The 15,013-nt window shown below is 53.3% G+C and overlaps 6 protein-coding genes across 6 annotated transcripts; 3 read left to right on the forward strand and 3 right to left on the reverse strand.

Annotated features, from left to right (window-relative positions):
- Positions 1–4,363: 4,363 nt before the first annotated feature.
- On the forward strand, positions 4,364–5,030 carry MAM_05798 (60S ribosome subunit biogenesis protein NIP7; the record flags this gene model as incomplete). Its single annotated transcript, XM_040824596.1, has 2 exons — positions 4,364–4,580; positions 4,690–5,030. The coding sequence occupies 2 exons, from the start codon at positions 4,364–4,366 to the stop codon at positions 5,028–5,030; spliced, it is 558 nt and encodes a 185-aa protein (XP_040677278.1).
- A 372-nt stretch (positions 5,031–5,402) lies between these two features.
- On the reverse strand, positions 5,403–7,150 carry MAM_05799 (glutamate 5-kinase; the record flags this gene model as incomplete). Its single annotated transcript, XM_040824597.1, has 5 exons — positions 5,403–6,133; positions 6,210–6,480; positions 6,557–6,667; positions 6,750–6,937; positions 7,108–7,150. 5 exons carry the CDS (start codon positions 7,148–7,150, stop codon positions 5,403–5,405), a joined length of 1,344 nt encoding a protein of 447 aa, XP_040677279.1.
- Positions 7,151–8,692: 1,542 nt separating this feature from the next.
- On the forward strand, positions 8,693–9,313 carry MAM_05800 (Mitochondrial inner membrane protease ATP23; the record flags this gene model as incomplete). Its single annotated transcript, XM_040824598.1, has 1 exon — positions 8,693–9,313. One exon carries the CDS (start codon positions 8,693–8,695, stop codon positions 9,311–9,313), a length of 621 nt encoding a protein of 206 aa, XP_040677280.1.
- Positions 9,314–9,975: 662 nt separating this feature from the next.
- Positions 9,976–11,345, reverse strand: MAM_05801 (Serine/threonine-protein kinase domain protein; the record flags this gene model as incomplete). Its single annotated transcript, XM_040824599.1, has 3 exons — positions 9,976–10,092; positions 10,164–11,150; positions 11,250–11,345. 3 exons carry the CDS (start codon positions 11,343–11,345, stop codon positions 9,976–9,978), a joined length of 1,200 nt encoding a protein of 399 aa, XP_040677281.1.
- Positions 11,346–11,857: 512 nt separating this feature from the next.
- Positions 11,858–12,487, reverse strand: MAM_05802 (uncharacterized protein; the record flags this gene model as incomplete). The annotated part of the gene is made up of 1 exon (XM_040824600.1): positions 11,858–12,487. One exon carries the CDS (start codon positions 12,485–12,487, stop codon positions 11,858–11,860), a length of 630 nt encoding a protein of 209 aa, XP_040677282.1.
- Positions 12,488–13,744: 1,257 nt separating this feature from the next.
- On the forward strand, positions 13,745–14,774 carry MAM_05803 (TipA protein; the record flags this gene model as incomplete). The annotated part of the gene is made up of 2 exons (XM_040824601.1): positions 13,745–14,566; positions 14,649–14,774. 2 exons carry the CDS (start codon positions 13,745–13,747, stop codon positions 14,772–14,774), a joined length of 948 nt encoding a protein of 315 aa, XP_040677283.1.
- Positions 14,775–15,013: the final 239 nt, after the last annotated feature.

Raw genomic sequence — 15,013 nt, forward strand, 5'->3', positions numbered from 1 at the left:
CCTCTTTTAACCTTATTTATATATGCAAAGAAATATAGGCGTAAAGCATATTAAATTCTTGCATACAAAATGCATGCAAACGTTCCTTGTAGGCAATTTGTGTGTTATAGCTGTTTCCTTGTTTTTATAGGTGTTTTTTATAGTAGGCAGTATCTGCCGCTGACAAAAGGAAAGATTAAACTAAGCAGTCTATAAAGTAATAGAGAAATTAACCTACTTAATTAAGAAGAAAGCGCAGAAAGAAAGAATAGTAATTTAATAATAAATTAAGACGTAATAAGTACTAGCTGTAGACTATTAATTTATACTAAGTATAGCAGAATTAAAGTCTATTATATTATAGATTAAATTTAGTATAAGTATAGCAATAGCTATAATAGTAGTAGTATGTAGTTATACTATAGAAAGTTAATAATAATAATAGTAATAATAATAATATTTACAACAAGGGCGTTAAGGCAAAATTAGCAGTAGATATTACGTAACCTAAGGTCATATATATATTTACTAGCTCACTACTCTATAGCTATACATACAATTAACTTTATGTATACACACTCACAGTAGGCAGGCGCAGATAGAACAGAACTCAATCGTGCGCTGCGAATCGTTCTACATATCAATTGAGAAAAGGAAAAATATTGCGCACCAGTACGAAGCAGACATACAGTCCCCTGTCAAGTGCTTTCCTAATTACCTCAGTAAGGTCAGGCAAGAGGTACCACCGTACCATTAGGTGCTTAAGTAACTTACAGAGTACTCCGTACCTGATGCAAATAGGCACTTCTTTCTAGAAGTGCACCGCCTCCTTGCAGCCTGAGGCATTCTCGAACTCATTGAGAACGACCACAACTGTCGCATCGTACTCCGTACAGTTTTCATCATTCGACGTACTCAACACACTTGGCACGCTCGACACAGCACTAGACAGCCGCAGGTGTCTTATTCATATCAAGTACCTATTTGCTCTCCTTACTATTACATGGCTTGCGAGTCAACCCTCTGTGAGCGCACACGCTAGTTCCCATGCCCTATCAACAACCTGCCGCCGAAATATCATTTGCCTTGCCAGAAACGTGACGCGGCTTCAAACGCCTCGCTAACCCCGGCCTACGTATTAAGATTCAGAGGTGAAACGCACGAAAAGGAGTTCAACTGCGGGTGTTTGAAAGCCTCAACCATGCCTGAAAACAGTCATGACCATTTTGTCAGTATCACTCATCACACATGGGGCGCCGCGAGACTCACCCTCGATGGCAGCGTATGTGCCCAAACCACACATGGATAGTGATGCCAAGACATACACAATATGCCATATGTTGACCGACACTTGAAACAAACCACCGCTCACGAAACCGCGCATCAGCCGATGAAATCCCCCCCCGTAACGGAGCACTGCTCCAGTCGTTGGATCAAAACCCTCACCCGCGTCTCTCCGCGGGGCATGACGCTGGATATCGTATCCTAGTGCAAACAACGGCGGGAGGGTATACGTCAAGTTTAACAAGCAGGTTGCTGAAATAATACTGACAAATCCAAAGTAATCAGGGATGGCTGCTGCAATGACAAAAGCAATGGCCCACCAAACAGGGACAATTACCGCGTACAGAACCCTGCCACGGCGGGTGACTAGCGGCGGCGCGTTGAACATGTCGATGAGGACATTGTTGTACATGACCTTGATACCAATATTGCCGTAAAGGCCGGCAGCGATCAGGGCGCTCATCAGGGAGATGCCGTTGCCGACGGTCTGCCACCCGTAGGTGCTGACACCCTGATAACTAGGCTGATAACTGTACTGGCCTTGGAAGTGATATATGAAGCATCCATAGACAAGGTATACCGTGTAAATGAAGAGCTGCGATGCCCACATGGCCTTAAGAAAGTCTCGCGGCCGTCTCATTTCGGCTAGAAATTCCACAAAGAGCTGCGCTCCAGCGTACGCCAATACTCCAGATAACAAGCCATTGATTGAGCCGACGAGCCCATTCGGTGGAAGTCCATTGTAATGCATGACTGGCGGATAGTTTCCATCAGGGCCCCTTGTGATTGTTGACGGATCTACGGCGCTCCCAGCTGAGCCGAGCGTGGCAACGGCAAAGTTCGGGGGCGAATGCGCAATGACGCCCATGGTGATGAAAATGACGAGCAGATTCAACCAAACAGCCAAGTTGGCAACAATCCCGTAGCTTCGTAGAGTTCTGATCTGGGTAAGTAAGAAGCCGCCGCATACGAAAAGCACATGACAGACAACGTAACACAGCTTGAACTGCGACATCTGAGAAATGTTCTGTCCAAACTGAATCGTAACCTGTCCGAGAATCAGGAGGAGCCCCAGTGCCTGGAGAAGGTTGGTGACGTAGCGCATGCTCGTGCCCCAAGTGCGGAAGCCAAGATCGCCGTAGTTCCTGGCGGGAAATTGGTAACTGTCGACACCGAGATACACTCTCCAGATGAGATAGCCACTGTAGCCAGCCATGAAGCCAAAGATTGTGTAAAAGGCAATCCCTGCCTCGTATCAACACAAGACAACTCAGAGACGAGAGGTTCGTAAAAGAAATGAATGTCTTACCCGGTCCCCATCCTAGAGTGCCCATCGCGAAGCCGACTCCATATGGACCAAGGATATCCGTGGTGATCAAGTAGAAGCCTGAAAACTGAGTATTACCTTGTTGTTCTCCCACTTTTCCTCTCTGCACCCCATCAAGAATCGCTCGGCTCACAACATGGGCAACGTACAGGCTCCCGCGGAAGCGGTTCTATATGCACGGCTGGCATTCGTCCACTCCTCGTCTGTAATTTCAACCCGGCTTGCTCGATTGCCGAGCTCATATTCGGACGGCACATGTGCTCCACGGTGGCCGTCCTCGTTGCCCTTGATCTTCCTGTTGAACATCAACTCCCGCCACCTCGTCTTGGGCGCGACGTAAGCCTCCTCTTCGGCCCGTGTCTGGTGAGCGTAGTAATGGTACTCTTCAAACTTGACGGCGGGATCGTGCGCCTTCCGAAGCTGGGGCTTGATGTAAGCGCAGCCATATGCCGGATCGTGCTCGGCCACGGGCTCCGATGGTTTCACCATGGTCAGTTAGATTGCTGAAAAAGGCGGACCGTCGCCTCCAAGGTGCTGTCTTTGTTGGGAGGGCTTTTTGCCGAGACGCGATACGGCACTGGGATATCTGGCTGTAGCCCAGGCCACGACCATACGGAACTTATACTTGTATGCTTTTGGGAAGAAAACTGGGCATGGCAACGACGGTGTGCCGACGGCCGTTATAACGCCCAGAGGAGGGAGGCCTGATCAGGATTCAGGACTAGGACCGGCCTCGAGCCCTTCTCGACGTGACGATCGACAAGCCAGGATCCGCACGTGGAGAAAGCCAGATCCCAACGAGACCGGACAGAGCGACAGGGAGTGACGAGATGAACCAAGGCCAAACAACATCTCGGGCCAATTTCATCACGTAATGGCAGATAACGTACCAAGTTTTTTTCTAAACGCAAGCTAGCCACCGAGCGAAGTTAGGTGACAACCCGCGTCCTCTGACCGATTGTGGCATTGCTGTTGATAATAACAACCGGTCCTTGAAGCTTCGTAAAATTGACGAATGAGTGTCGTCGCACGACGACTTTTATTTCCGGGGCGAGGCAATCAAGAAACTCCCTCATTCGCGGCCTGCTCCGGTGCTGAGTCCTGACCAGTGACCACCAACCACAGCGGCAACGCGTCCAACATTGCAGCTGGCATTCCCGGTCCACCGCTCGTATACACACCGTATCGTGCTATTTCTCGGTGACGGCCGTCCCTCTCATCAAGTCAAGTCTTGTCGAGGAACTCCCACCATCGGTTGCTTCGTTCGTGGCAGACGAGGTCGAAGAAAGCATCCATCACGATGTGCGGAACCCGGCAATCGAGGCTCGAAAGCCAACCCAATTACTCACAACGACAAATGTTTTTTTTTTGCTCTTTTCAAATAGAACCCAAGCTCAAACATGATTTTTTTTCTTGGGCAATTTTGAGAGCAATTTTCAATCTCGGTTACTATCCTATCTCGAAAGCATCAAACAGGCTTCGACGCCGCCATCATTCAGCCAATCATATCCCTCCCTAACAGCCACTCGTCCAGCGGGCTATTTCTGGAGGCCCCACTCGCGATAAGTTTGGATGTACTACGTAGTACTATTGGTGGCTGCCATATTTTTTTTCCCTCCTACGATCGGATGGCCTTTTGACACCAGCCAGCCCCCAGACGACTTCATCCGGACGGCAGGAGGTCCTAATTGTCCATGCCCACGAGCATCAGGCGCGCCATACACAGATAATATCCACCACCTCGTTCGAGTTCACGCTCGTGCGCCGGCCAAAATGCGCCCGCTCACAGAGCAAGAGACTAAGGTCCTCTTCACCAAGCTGGCCAACTACACCGGCAACTCGCTCAAGAACCTCATCGCGCCCCTCCCGGACGGAGACCGCTTCTGTTTCCGCCTGAACAAGGACCGAGTCTACTACGTCCGCCTGTCCATCGCGAACCTCGCCACGTCGATAGCTCGCGACAAGCTTCTCTCCCTGGGGACCTGCATAGGTACGTTTCTCACGACGACGAGGCACGGAAATGAATAAACAAACAACTTCACATAAAAGTAAAATAAACGAAACTAATGACATGTTTTCTCTTTATTCCCGGGGTGCAGGAAAATTCACAAAGACCGGCAAATTCCGCCTTCACATCACCGCCCTCGAGATCCTCGCCGAGCATGCCCGGTGGAAAGTCTGGGTCCGACCCAACGGCGAGATGCCCTTCCTCTACGGCGGCAACATTGTCAAGGCCCACGTTGGCAGATGGTCCGACGACTGCCCCGAGCACCAGGGCGTGGTGGTGTACAACATGAACGACACGCCGCTGGGTTTTGGCATCACGGCGAGAAGTACCGCCGAGGCTCGGCGGCTGGACCCGACGGGAATCACATGTTTCAGACAGGCGGATTGCGGGGAGTATCTGCGTGATGAGGACAACTTGTTTGCTGCGAATTGAGGAGGGGGAGAACAAGGGTGGATGCACGGGGCGGACAGTGGGAGAATGGTTGGCGTTACTTCATGGTCAGTTGGCTTTGTTACATAGCCTAGGCGTTTCAAAAGGGACAGATTTTTTTCTTCTTTTACATGGAACCAGAGTAGACGGACGGCGGACGAGTTCGTGCCCAAAGACGGCGCAGTCGTTGAGTTGTTCACGGGGAAGACGGAAAGGAGCAAAAGCTACTGATGCTAATATCTTGACGCTGCCAAGTGTTTGTGTGATTGTAGTTTTTATGCTGAATGTATTATCCTTGTCCGCAAAATAACGAATGAAATCACGCTATAAATGTAAAAAGTGCCATGCGGGGGAACAACAATGCCGTGGACGTCATCAGAAAAGATCGCTGATGGGAGTCACAGGACGGCTATCCTTTCTGTAGAAGCCGATGTGAGACCGCTGAGCAACATACTCGCTGTCTGCGTAGCCGAGGATGCTCTGAATGTCAGTGCTCTGGTGTCCCATAATCCTCGTGATCTCCGCGGAGGCATAGTTCACCAAGGCGCGGCCAACCTCCAAGGGCTCCCCATCCCACATGTGTCCATCGGGTCCTGGAGTAGACCTGCGGGTGACGACGGCAAGGCGTACCACCTCGTGCTGTGCAAAGTTCCCCGCTACGTCGACAATGCCCACGGGCAGCAAGCCGGCCTTGTCCATCAAGGCCCTGTGGCAGCCCTCGTCAATGAACAGGGTGCCATGGGGGTGTGGAGTATGCAGCAGCCAGAAATAGCGATCTGAGATCGGGTCGCTCGAGGGCAGGAATCGCGTGTGTCGCGGAGGGGGAGCATCGTCGTCCACGCTGCAGGACGGATCCATGAGGTTCAAAGAAGTGGTGGTGTGAGACAATGGCGGCTCAACATGCTGACTCGGCTGATCATCAGAGTCGGATGCAGATGAGCTGCTACCGACCTTTTGTGCGTGCAAGTAACGCACGATGCCAAGGATGTTCCCCGGATTTGAAGACCGGGTAATTATCGTGGTTACACCAGCCAGAGTTCCGAGCCTGGCAGCAATGATTTTGGTGCTCATGCCACCCGTTCCCAATGAGGAACCAGCACTTGATACTGTTTTGGCTGCCGGTTAGTCTGCATTTCCCGATTTGACCTGGTGACGGTATGCGGGCAAGAGGAGAGGATTTACCATCCGCTTCGAGAACCGAGAAGTCCTCTACAATCTCAATGGGTTTGGCGTCGGCATGTGTGCGTGGGTTCTTGTCGTACAGACAGTCAACATCTGTCATGAGGAACAATAGGTCTGCGTGGATCATGGCCGCCGTGATGGCTGAAAGGGTATCGTTGTCGCCAAATTTAATTTCAGAAACAGCAAGGGTATCGTTCTCGTTCACAATGGGAATGACTCCCATGTCCAAAAGTGTGTTGACAGTATTCTGAGCATTCAGATATCGTGTACGCTAATGACCCCCTGGTGTTAGCTGGGGTCCAAAAGGCGAGATGAGAAGCAAAGCGAGGCCCAAGAGGGAAGCTCACATCTGCGATGTCATTTCTGGTCAGCAGAATCTGGGCGATTGGCTGCGACAAATGGCCAAATAGGCTGTCCCATAGGCTCATTAGACGGCATTGTCCAATGGCTGCCAAAGCCTGTCATGGAAACGAGTGACGTTAGTTGGGGGAGGACTTGTTACGGTTCACTGGGCCATCAATTTGATTTGTTTGAGCTTACCTGTAGTTGGGCGAGATGCTTGGGGCGCTTGTCGACCTCCATTCTCTGGAGGCCAACGCCTATGGCTCCAGAGGAGACGATGACAACTCTGTGGCCATTCTTTCTCAGCTTGAATGCAGTGTCCACAATCAAGGTAAGAATTGGCAGAAGCGGTTCATGAGTCTTCTCATCCACGATGGAGCTCGTTCCTGAACAAAGGGACCGGGTTAGACGGAGCGTCCACAACACGAAGGAACACAACAAGGCAGGACAGCAAACGGTGAGGCATTGGCTGCTGAATAATTGTAAACCGGAGAAGAGGAAAAAAAAAAAAAGGCAAAAATGTAAATAGGGGAGCCAATTTGTCCAACACACATACCTAGTTTGATGACAATCGTCTGTTGATGTCGCGACCGCTTCATCTCGGCGGCTTTTGATTCTCAGGGGTCAGCAAGTTCGTGAAGAACACCAGATCCATGAAAGACTTTGAACAGACACTTTTGAGGGACAGGAACAGGATGCTTTTGAGAGAGAATGGAAAATACAAAGAGAAAAATTCAGGTGAGAAACGAGAAGCGAGACGAAGACCAAGCACAAGAGGAGACATGGAACCATTGCATTGCGTTGCTGGACTGCTGGTCAAACTCTGCAGAGTTGTACACGGTACAAGGTCCTGAAGGCGCTCTCCATACGTCACAGGCTTTCTCACATGTTGGCAAAACTCACCCTGAGACTCCGTAAATGCCTCGCCCGTCATCTTCAAGGCGTGCTTTGGCGCGGTGCTGCATCTCCTGTCAACATTGGCATTCATCATTTGAAGGGTTCTGGACCATCTCATTGGGTTTGACACAGGATCCCGGCCGACGTCGGACCCGCTTTCGGACTGTGACAGTCGTAATAGGCTCCTCGAGTCACGCCAGCCGTACTTGTGCAGACTTCAGGCAAAAAGGTGTGCGCTAATGTTTCGCTGCACGCAAAATGTCCTGGGGAGGTACCTGGGAGAGGCACGTACCGATGCACGGAGTACTGCTGGGCACCGATGTACTCCGTACCGACGTGCCCGTGTACGGAGAACCTGCCCAGGGTCGGACGGAGTACACACCGGAGTACCTGCTTACTACTTACTTAGCAGGTACTTAAGCACCTAAGAACTTCCCTAGGTACTTGGGTACGTTCCCAGATAGTCACGGACCACCTTGGCATTCGGCCAAGCAAGGAGTACACGGGTACCTTTTGGACTAGTAGTCGCAAGTACCTAAATAACTCGATGCGAAGTAGTATTTTCTGCAACTTTGCGAGTCGCAAGCAGGACCATGACCACTCTTTCGCGCTTTAGCACTAACATCTGAGGAGCATGGGGAGCCCACCTTTGTGGGTCAGCTCACCGCCCACCTGCCCAAAACACATCTCTGACCAGGCTGCATAGATCGGCGGCGCGGCAGAAACTCCCACCGCCCTTTTTTTTTGACTTTGGCTGGCTGGTTGGCTGGTCTGTGGCCGGCTGAGGTTAGACGCGTGGTTTGGCCAAGGTTCCTGGCTGCCTCTGGTTGTGGACACGGCCGATCCACGGCCTTCCGCTCTCGAACCAGTCCTCGGACTCCAAGGCCGTGATCCATGTTCCACACTGGAGCCCTGGAGCTACCTGCACTGCTGCGGTGGGATTTTACCCATCCCAAACCGCAGTTCCGCGCAAAAATCATCGACTCCATCGAAACGAACGAAATATTATCCTTCCGGCCGGCCCCGTTGCCTTTTTGCTTTGGACGGTTCTGCCAAGTACATGGTACGGGGCGACACATCCACTCTATTTCTTGCCCGATACCCAGTTAGCGGCCGGCTTCACCCACCCCCATCATCATCAGCAGAACGAAAACGAGGCGGTTGCCTCCGCCTTGCCCGAAGACAGAAGCAAACCAAAAGCAAGGAACTAGCCTTGCCTCGGGCTGCCTTGGATCGTAACCGCAATGGCGTCTTCCAGCGCCACACCGCCGTCGACGTCGTCGTCCGAAGCAGCTTCGCCCAGTGTCGTTGCTACTCCTGACGGCTCAAGCGGTGCAATTCTGCGAAGCCGTCCGAAGCAGCTGGTCAACGATCCTGCGCGCACCGGCTTCGATCCGGAGACGAAATGGTGGATGAACTACTTCAAGATCCTGTCGAACCAGATGACCCCTGAGGGCAGGTTTCACTACAGAGAATGGCGGTACAAGGTCCACGAGGAGCGGGACTGTAAACGCTGTGAAGAGCACAAGGACTGGCTCTTCACGTATTCCCCCGTAGTCAGATTTCTTTCCGAGAAGATCCACGACCTCGATGGCAAGCTGGACCGCTCCAACGTCCATTGCCGCCGGTGCCCCTCCATCTTGGAGGAGGATGGAACGGTAAACCGCCAAGCCGGCGGCTTCGATCCCAACCATGGCATCTTGATATGTGCAAATGAGATGCGAGACCGTAAGCACATGGAAGACACTGTGGCACATGAAATGGTCCACGCGTGGGATCACCTGCGGTGGAAGATGGACTGGGTAGGAGACAAAGACTTGAAGCATGCTGCATGCACCGAGGTCAGTCTACGAAGCCTGCTTTAACAACTCCCCAAGGCTCCCTGTGACCGAGGCCGAGGCATGGTCACTCCGCACTGACACTCTTCTCATTCTCAGATCCGAGCTTCAATGTTGAGCGGCGAGTGTCGATGGACGAGAGAAGCCTTTACCAGAGGTCAATGGTCCGTCACGCAACAATTCCAAAACTGCGTCAGAAGACGAGCAATACACTCCGTCATGGCCCGACCGCGGTGCAAAGATGATGTGCAGGCAACCAACGTCGTCAACCAAGTTTGGGAGTCATGCTTCTCCGACACGAGACCATTTGACGAGGTATATAGGTGATGATGGCGGTGCTTTCTTGAACGATGGAACCTGTAGCAATCACACAAAAGCTCTCCACAAAGGGACGTCACGTTAGACATGACTGTATTATTTTAATGCCATAGCGATATCCCGAACCACGCGTGTTATCCCAATGATTTGCTTCATGCCCGTTTGGTCCCATCTTCATCTTGCCAACAAATGGGGAGGGGAAGGTATCAAAAACGAAGAAAAATAGAAGAGAAAAGACAACCTTGTACGCCTCAACATGCCGATGAATCCAAAACACTTGACAACGGTCGCACACAAACTCCATCCTCTGTTCATGGCCATCGGAACTCCGCCAAATGGCCAAATAAGTCGGGTATAATGCCCGCGTTCCCTCATCGCCCCTTGTCACGGTTGGTAGCTCGCTCTCCTTTGACACAGTGTTTCACAATCCAAGGATGGACCTGGACCTGCTCAAGGGAGATTCGTTTCTCGGGGTCAAGAACAAGAAGCTGCCACACCAGTCAGCTGAAGTTGCGTGCCCCAGCAGGCCGTAAGCAAAACCAACAAATGGAATACATACCCTCTTGATGAGGTCGCTGGCCTCGGGACTCACAAAGGACGGAATCGACATGTCAGCTCTTTGAATCCTCCTCTGAGTCATGACGGGCGTATCCTCAAACGGAGCCTCCCCAACAAGGAACTCATACGTCAAGACACCCAAACTCCACAAGTCCACCTTTTCATTGTAATAATTGTCCGACGACCCGGGCTTGATCATCTCGGGCGGCAGATAGTCCAGGGTTCCGCACATGGTCTTCCTCCGATTGTTGGGGGCGTGCACGCTCCAGCCAAAGTCGGAAATCTTGATCTCCCCATGAATGCCCATCAGGATGTTCTCAGGCTTGATATCCCTGTGTATAACATGCTTGCGGTGCAGGTACCTCAGCGCCGACGCCATCTGCGCAATGTACTGGGCCGACTTCCACTCCGGGAAACGATTCTCCCGCCGCAGGTGCTTGTACAGCTCGCCCTTGCCGGCGAACTCGAGAATCAGGAAGATGCGCTTGCTGTCGTGGAAGTGGCCGAACATTTGGAGGATGTTGGGGTGGCGCAGGTTGCTCTGGATCTCAATCTCGCGGCGGACCTGGCGCTCGACGCCGCCGCCCTGGATCTCGCTCTTGTGCAGCACCTTGAGGGCGCAGATGAAGCCCGCGGTGCGCTCCCTGGCGAGGTAGACTCGCCCGAACTTGCCCTTGCCGAGGGGCCGGCCGATCTCGAACATGCCCAGGTGGAACTGCCTGGGCAGGCCGGGCTGCTCGACCAGCGAGAGCGAGGCCTTGCCGAGCGCGGCGTCGCTCCCTTCGTCCGACGAGCGCGCCGACCCCGTGGACGGCAGGGGCTTGCGGGCAGGCGAGGCCGCGTTGTTGACCTTCCGCTGAGCAGCTTGCGAGGGCAGCGTGACGGCGGCCACGGCGTTGTGGCTCTGCGACTGGAGCGCCACCTTGAAGAGGTTCGTGCGACTGCTTGCGTGGGAGAGCTGTGCCGTCGATGATGCAGCGACCGCCGTCTAGAAATGCACGTCAGCGTCAGCGTCAGCGTCCGCGGCCACGGCCACGGCTGGCTCCCTTTTCCGTCGTCGGGGAATCGACGTCTGTCGACCGCCTACCTTGGCTTTTGCGTAGAGCCTCGTGCCATCGCCGTGATCATTCTCGTCTTGGAGAGCCATGCGCTCGAAGCGCGTCTCCAGGGTACGTGTAGTCATTGGAATCCTACAGAACGGCGGTATGTGGACAATGAACTCTTGGATGTTCACGAAAGACGGGGGAGCGCAGCGAGGAAGACGTGGGAATTTTTTTTAATTTTTTTTTCTTAATGAAGAAATCACTCCGTCTGTCGTCTTAATAATGGCTGTGGGACACAAGAGAGGGCCGTTGCGGGATGGACCTGGGCCAAACAGTCCTTGTTGGTGGTTGCCACAGCAACGACAACGACTCCGGAGGCGTCCGACTCCATATCCGGATGGGGTAACACGGCCTGCAACAACTACCTACTACGCGCGCGTCCCTGACCTCGAAGGACGGCAGGTTGTCACAAGGCAGTAAAAAAGGTGGTGGAAAGACAAGAACCGACTTGTGCTGCCAAAAACCTATCATGAGCTGTCTTGTCACAGCTGAGGACGGTCACCGGAATACTCCTTCGCGAACAATGCTCGTTATGCCATGAGTAGGTGATGTTCCCAATGATCAGAGTGAGATTTTCATGCTTACTGACCATTCAGAGTTTCTCATTCTTGCCCCTTTGTTGATTCTGCCCATGTCCATTCTGCTCGACGTGCCCATATCCATTCTGCCCAACATGCCCATATCCATTCTGCTTGACATGCCCATATCCGTTCTGCTCGACATGCCCATATCCGTTCTGCCCGACATGCCCATATCCGTTCTGCTCGCTATGCCCATATCCATACCCATTCTGTTCGATGTTCCAATATCCATTCGGTTCGCGATGGCCATATCCATTCTGTTCGATGTTCCAATATCCGTTCGGTTCGCTATTCCAATATCCATTCTGTCCAATGTTCCAATGACCATTCTGTTCGCTATTCTCATGTCCATTCTGCTCGTCATGCCCATTCTGTGCGTTGAGGACAGCGAATCTGGTGCCAGGAATCTCGGTAAAGTACGAAGTCCCATTGATAATTTCTATGTAGTAGGACGCGTCATGGCACCGTTGTACGAACTTGAAGACAACTTCCTCTCCGGGAGGTGTCGGGCGAAAGTTGGGGACGGGGCGAAGCCTCTGCTGACGACGACGACGACGACGACGTGGTTGTGCCCTAGACGGGTGAGGAGGGAGATTTGGGTCGGCCCCCTGGGCCCCTGAGCCTGGTGAGGGATCCGGCATGATGATAGTAGAGATGTCGAGCCCGAGACGATACCAAAGTTTCTGTTGTGAATTGACGTTTCGACAGACTGCGTAGGACGGATCCGGTGACGGCGAAGGCCTGTCCTGGAGTCCGTCACGTAGTCCCAGGGGCAACAGTTGCAGTACTCCGAGGATACTTTTGTGAAATGACGGCAGCAGAAGAGCGACGAGACCTCGCCTGGAAAGAAAATTGTGAGCGAAAGACGGCCGCCCGGGTCTATATATAGGATGCATCACATACAACGGCGCAGCCGTGTAGAGGCTGAAATGGCCCGCATGGAAACATTGAAGTAGGGTCCGTCGGAAGCCGGTGCAAAGCTAAACGGACCTTTCCTTTTGGTATCTGAACGATTAGCCCAAGCCTCGTTGGATGGAGCAAAACTCACTTCATGGTAGGAACTGGCGGATACGCCAGAATGTGTGACCCTGTTTACGATCTAGTCACGAGAGGATGAGGATTGTAACCATGATGGGCACAGAGGAGGTCATTATGAAGCGGCAACGGCAACGTCAGAGACGCTGAGAAGGCGGGAATTGGAAAAAATGTCGCGTACAATTGCGTCCAACATGTGTCTCTGTCCAAGGGGGCTTCTAACTAATGACAACCTTTGATGGGCTCCAAAGTTGAGTCTGAACTACACGGTCCCGTACAGTTGGCTCGGAGTCAGGACTAACCTTGCTGCGTTAATTTACATGACAAACTTGGAGTCGACAAAAGTATCTCACACACAATTTAAAGCCAAATAAGCTTGAGCACAACCATTGCCAGATGAGCAGCCGCCATGCCTGCCGGTCAAGTCCAAGTGGGCACTCGGCCGCTGCCGACGCGGGCCACAAAACCTAGTGCATAATCTTGGGGGAGTGGGGGGGTGAAAAGAAACAGTGAAGCAATTTTTTTATAAAAAAAAGTGAAAGAAGAGGAGGAGGAGGAGCAGGTGGATGAGGAGGATGAGGAGGCAGCGGCAGCAAGTAATTGAGGGCTCGAGCCGGCCGCAAACCAAAAACTTCCCAATCAAGGATGCTGCAAGTGTTGATTGCGCCCGGGACTCGGGGTACCAAGTACCGAGCAAGTTGAGAAGCCGGCAGGAACGACCCACCTCGCCGGCAGGACCCCGCGACCCCCCCCCCCCCCCCTCCAACCTGCCGACGTCACGGCCGCCCAAGCTTCTCGACACCGTCAGTCAGCATCACCACTCATCACGCCCCGAAGGGAACCCGTGGCGAGCGTGTCCAACCATGCAGTCCAGTCGCCTGCCCCCCGCCCCCCCGGGCTCATCCCGCTACCCTTTCCCCATCAATCACGTCGACAACCTCGACGAGCCGTTTCCCACGCGTGATGCCCTCCAAGCCGCCACCAAGAGCCACTCCCAGGGAAACTTCACCATCTCAGCCCGCAAGCTGCCCATCTCCAAGGCCGGCGCCATCGACCACCTCACCGACGAGATCGGCATCCCCATGCCGGAGATGATATTCGGCGACAACGTCGTGTCCATCCTGCACCGACCCTCGAAATGGTACTGCGAGTTCAACACCCCGGACGCCTTGGACGCCGTGGACAAGACGGACAAGCACATGCTCAAAGTCGCCTACGCGAGGGACTGGGAAAGCACGCGCGAGGGAACCACACAAAGCATCAAAGGCGTCGTGAAGCCCTACGACTGGAGTTATTCCACAACATACGCCGGCACCGTGGGCGTGGCAGACCAGCAGCCACATGACGGAGCGCCGTCCTCTCGAGCCGCCGGCGCCCCGACCGTCCCGCGCTTCCAGGCGACAGACAAGAGGATTCCCATTGAACTGCTCAAGAGGCGGGACCCCATCCTCTTCTTCGACGAGGTGGTCCTGTACGAAAGCGAGCTGGACGACAACGGAATTTCAATATACAGCGCCAAAGTACGGGTCCACCAGCAGCGCATGTTGCTCCTATGCCGCCTGTTCATGAGGCTAGACAACGTGGTGGTCAGGCTGCGCGACACGAGGGTGTACGTCGACTTCGAGACGGACGAGGTCATACGAGAGTACACTGCCAAGGAGGCCAAGTTTGACCACGTGAAGCGGGTATGGCCCTCTCCCTCAACCATCCCGCCGCATGTGTCTTTTGCCCCACGCGCATGGGTGCTAGCTAGCTAACTTTGACTAGAAGCTCGCCATGTCGGGCCGTCTACCGGATGAGATTACCATTGTCCTGCGGGACCCCAACGAGCTAGATCCTCTACTGGACGTCGTGCAACACAAGACCGAGGCGCTTTGTCTGAAGCAGACGTAGACGGAGCCGGACTTTGTAGATGTAGATGGGGCGGGGGGCGGCTTTTTTCGTGAATTACATGTCAAGACAGCACGGCGTCCCGAGGTAGAAAATTGCCGACTGCCACTCGCGGCCCATAGGCAAGGCCATCACAAAAGCGAGCACCGAGGTCGGTCTACAGATGGGCTGTGCAGCCACCGAGTCAGCAAGGACGTTGCTGCTCCCGTCGTTGGCTCCCGCCGGCCTCGTCGACACGCGCA

Source organism: Metarhizium album (assembly GCF_000804445.1).
Source record: "Metarhizium album ARSEF 1941 chromosome Unknown scaffold_16, whole genome shotgun sequence".
Classification (NCBI taxonomy): Eukaryota; Fungi; Ascomycota; class Sordariomycetes; order Hypocreales; family Clavicipitaceae; genus Metarhizium; species Metarhizium album.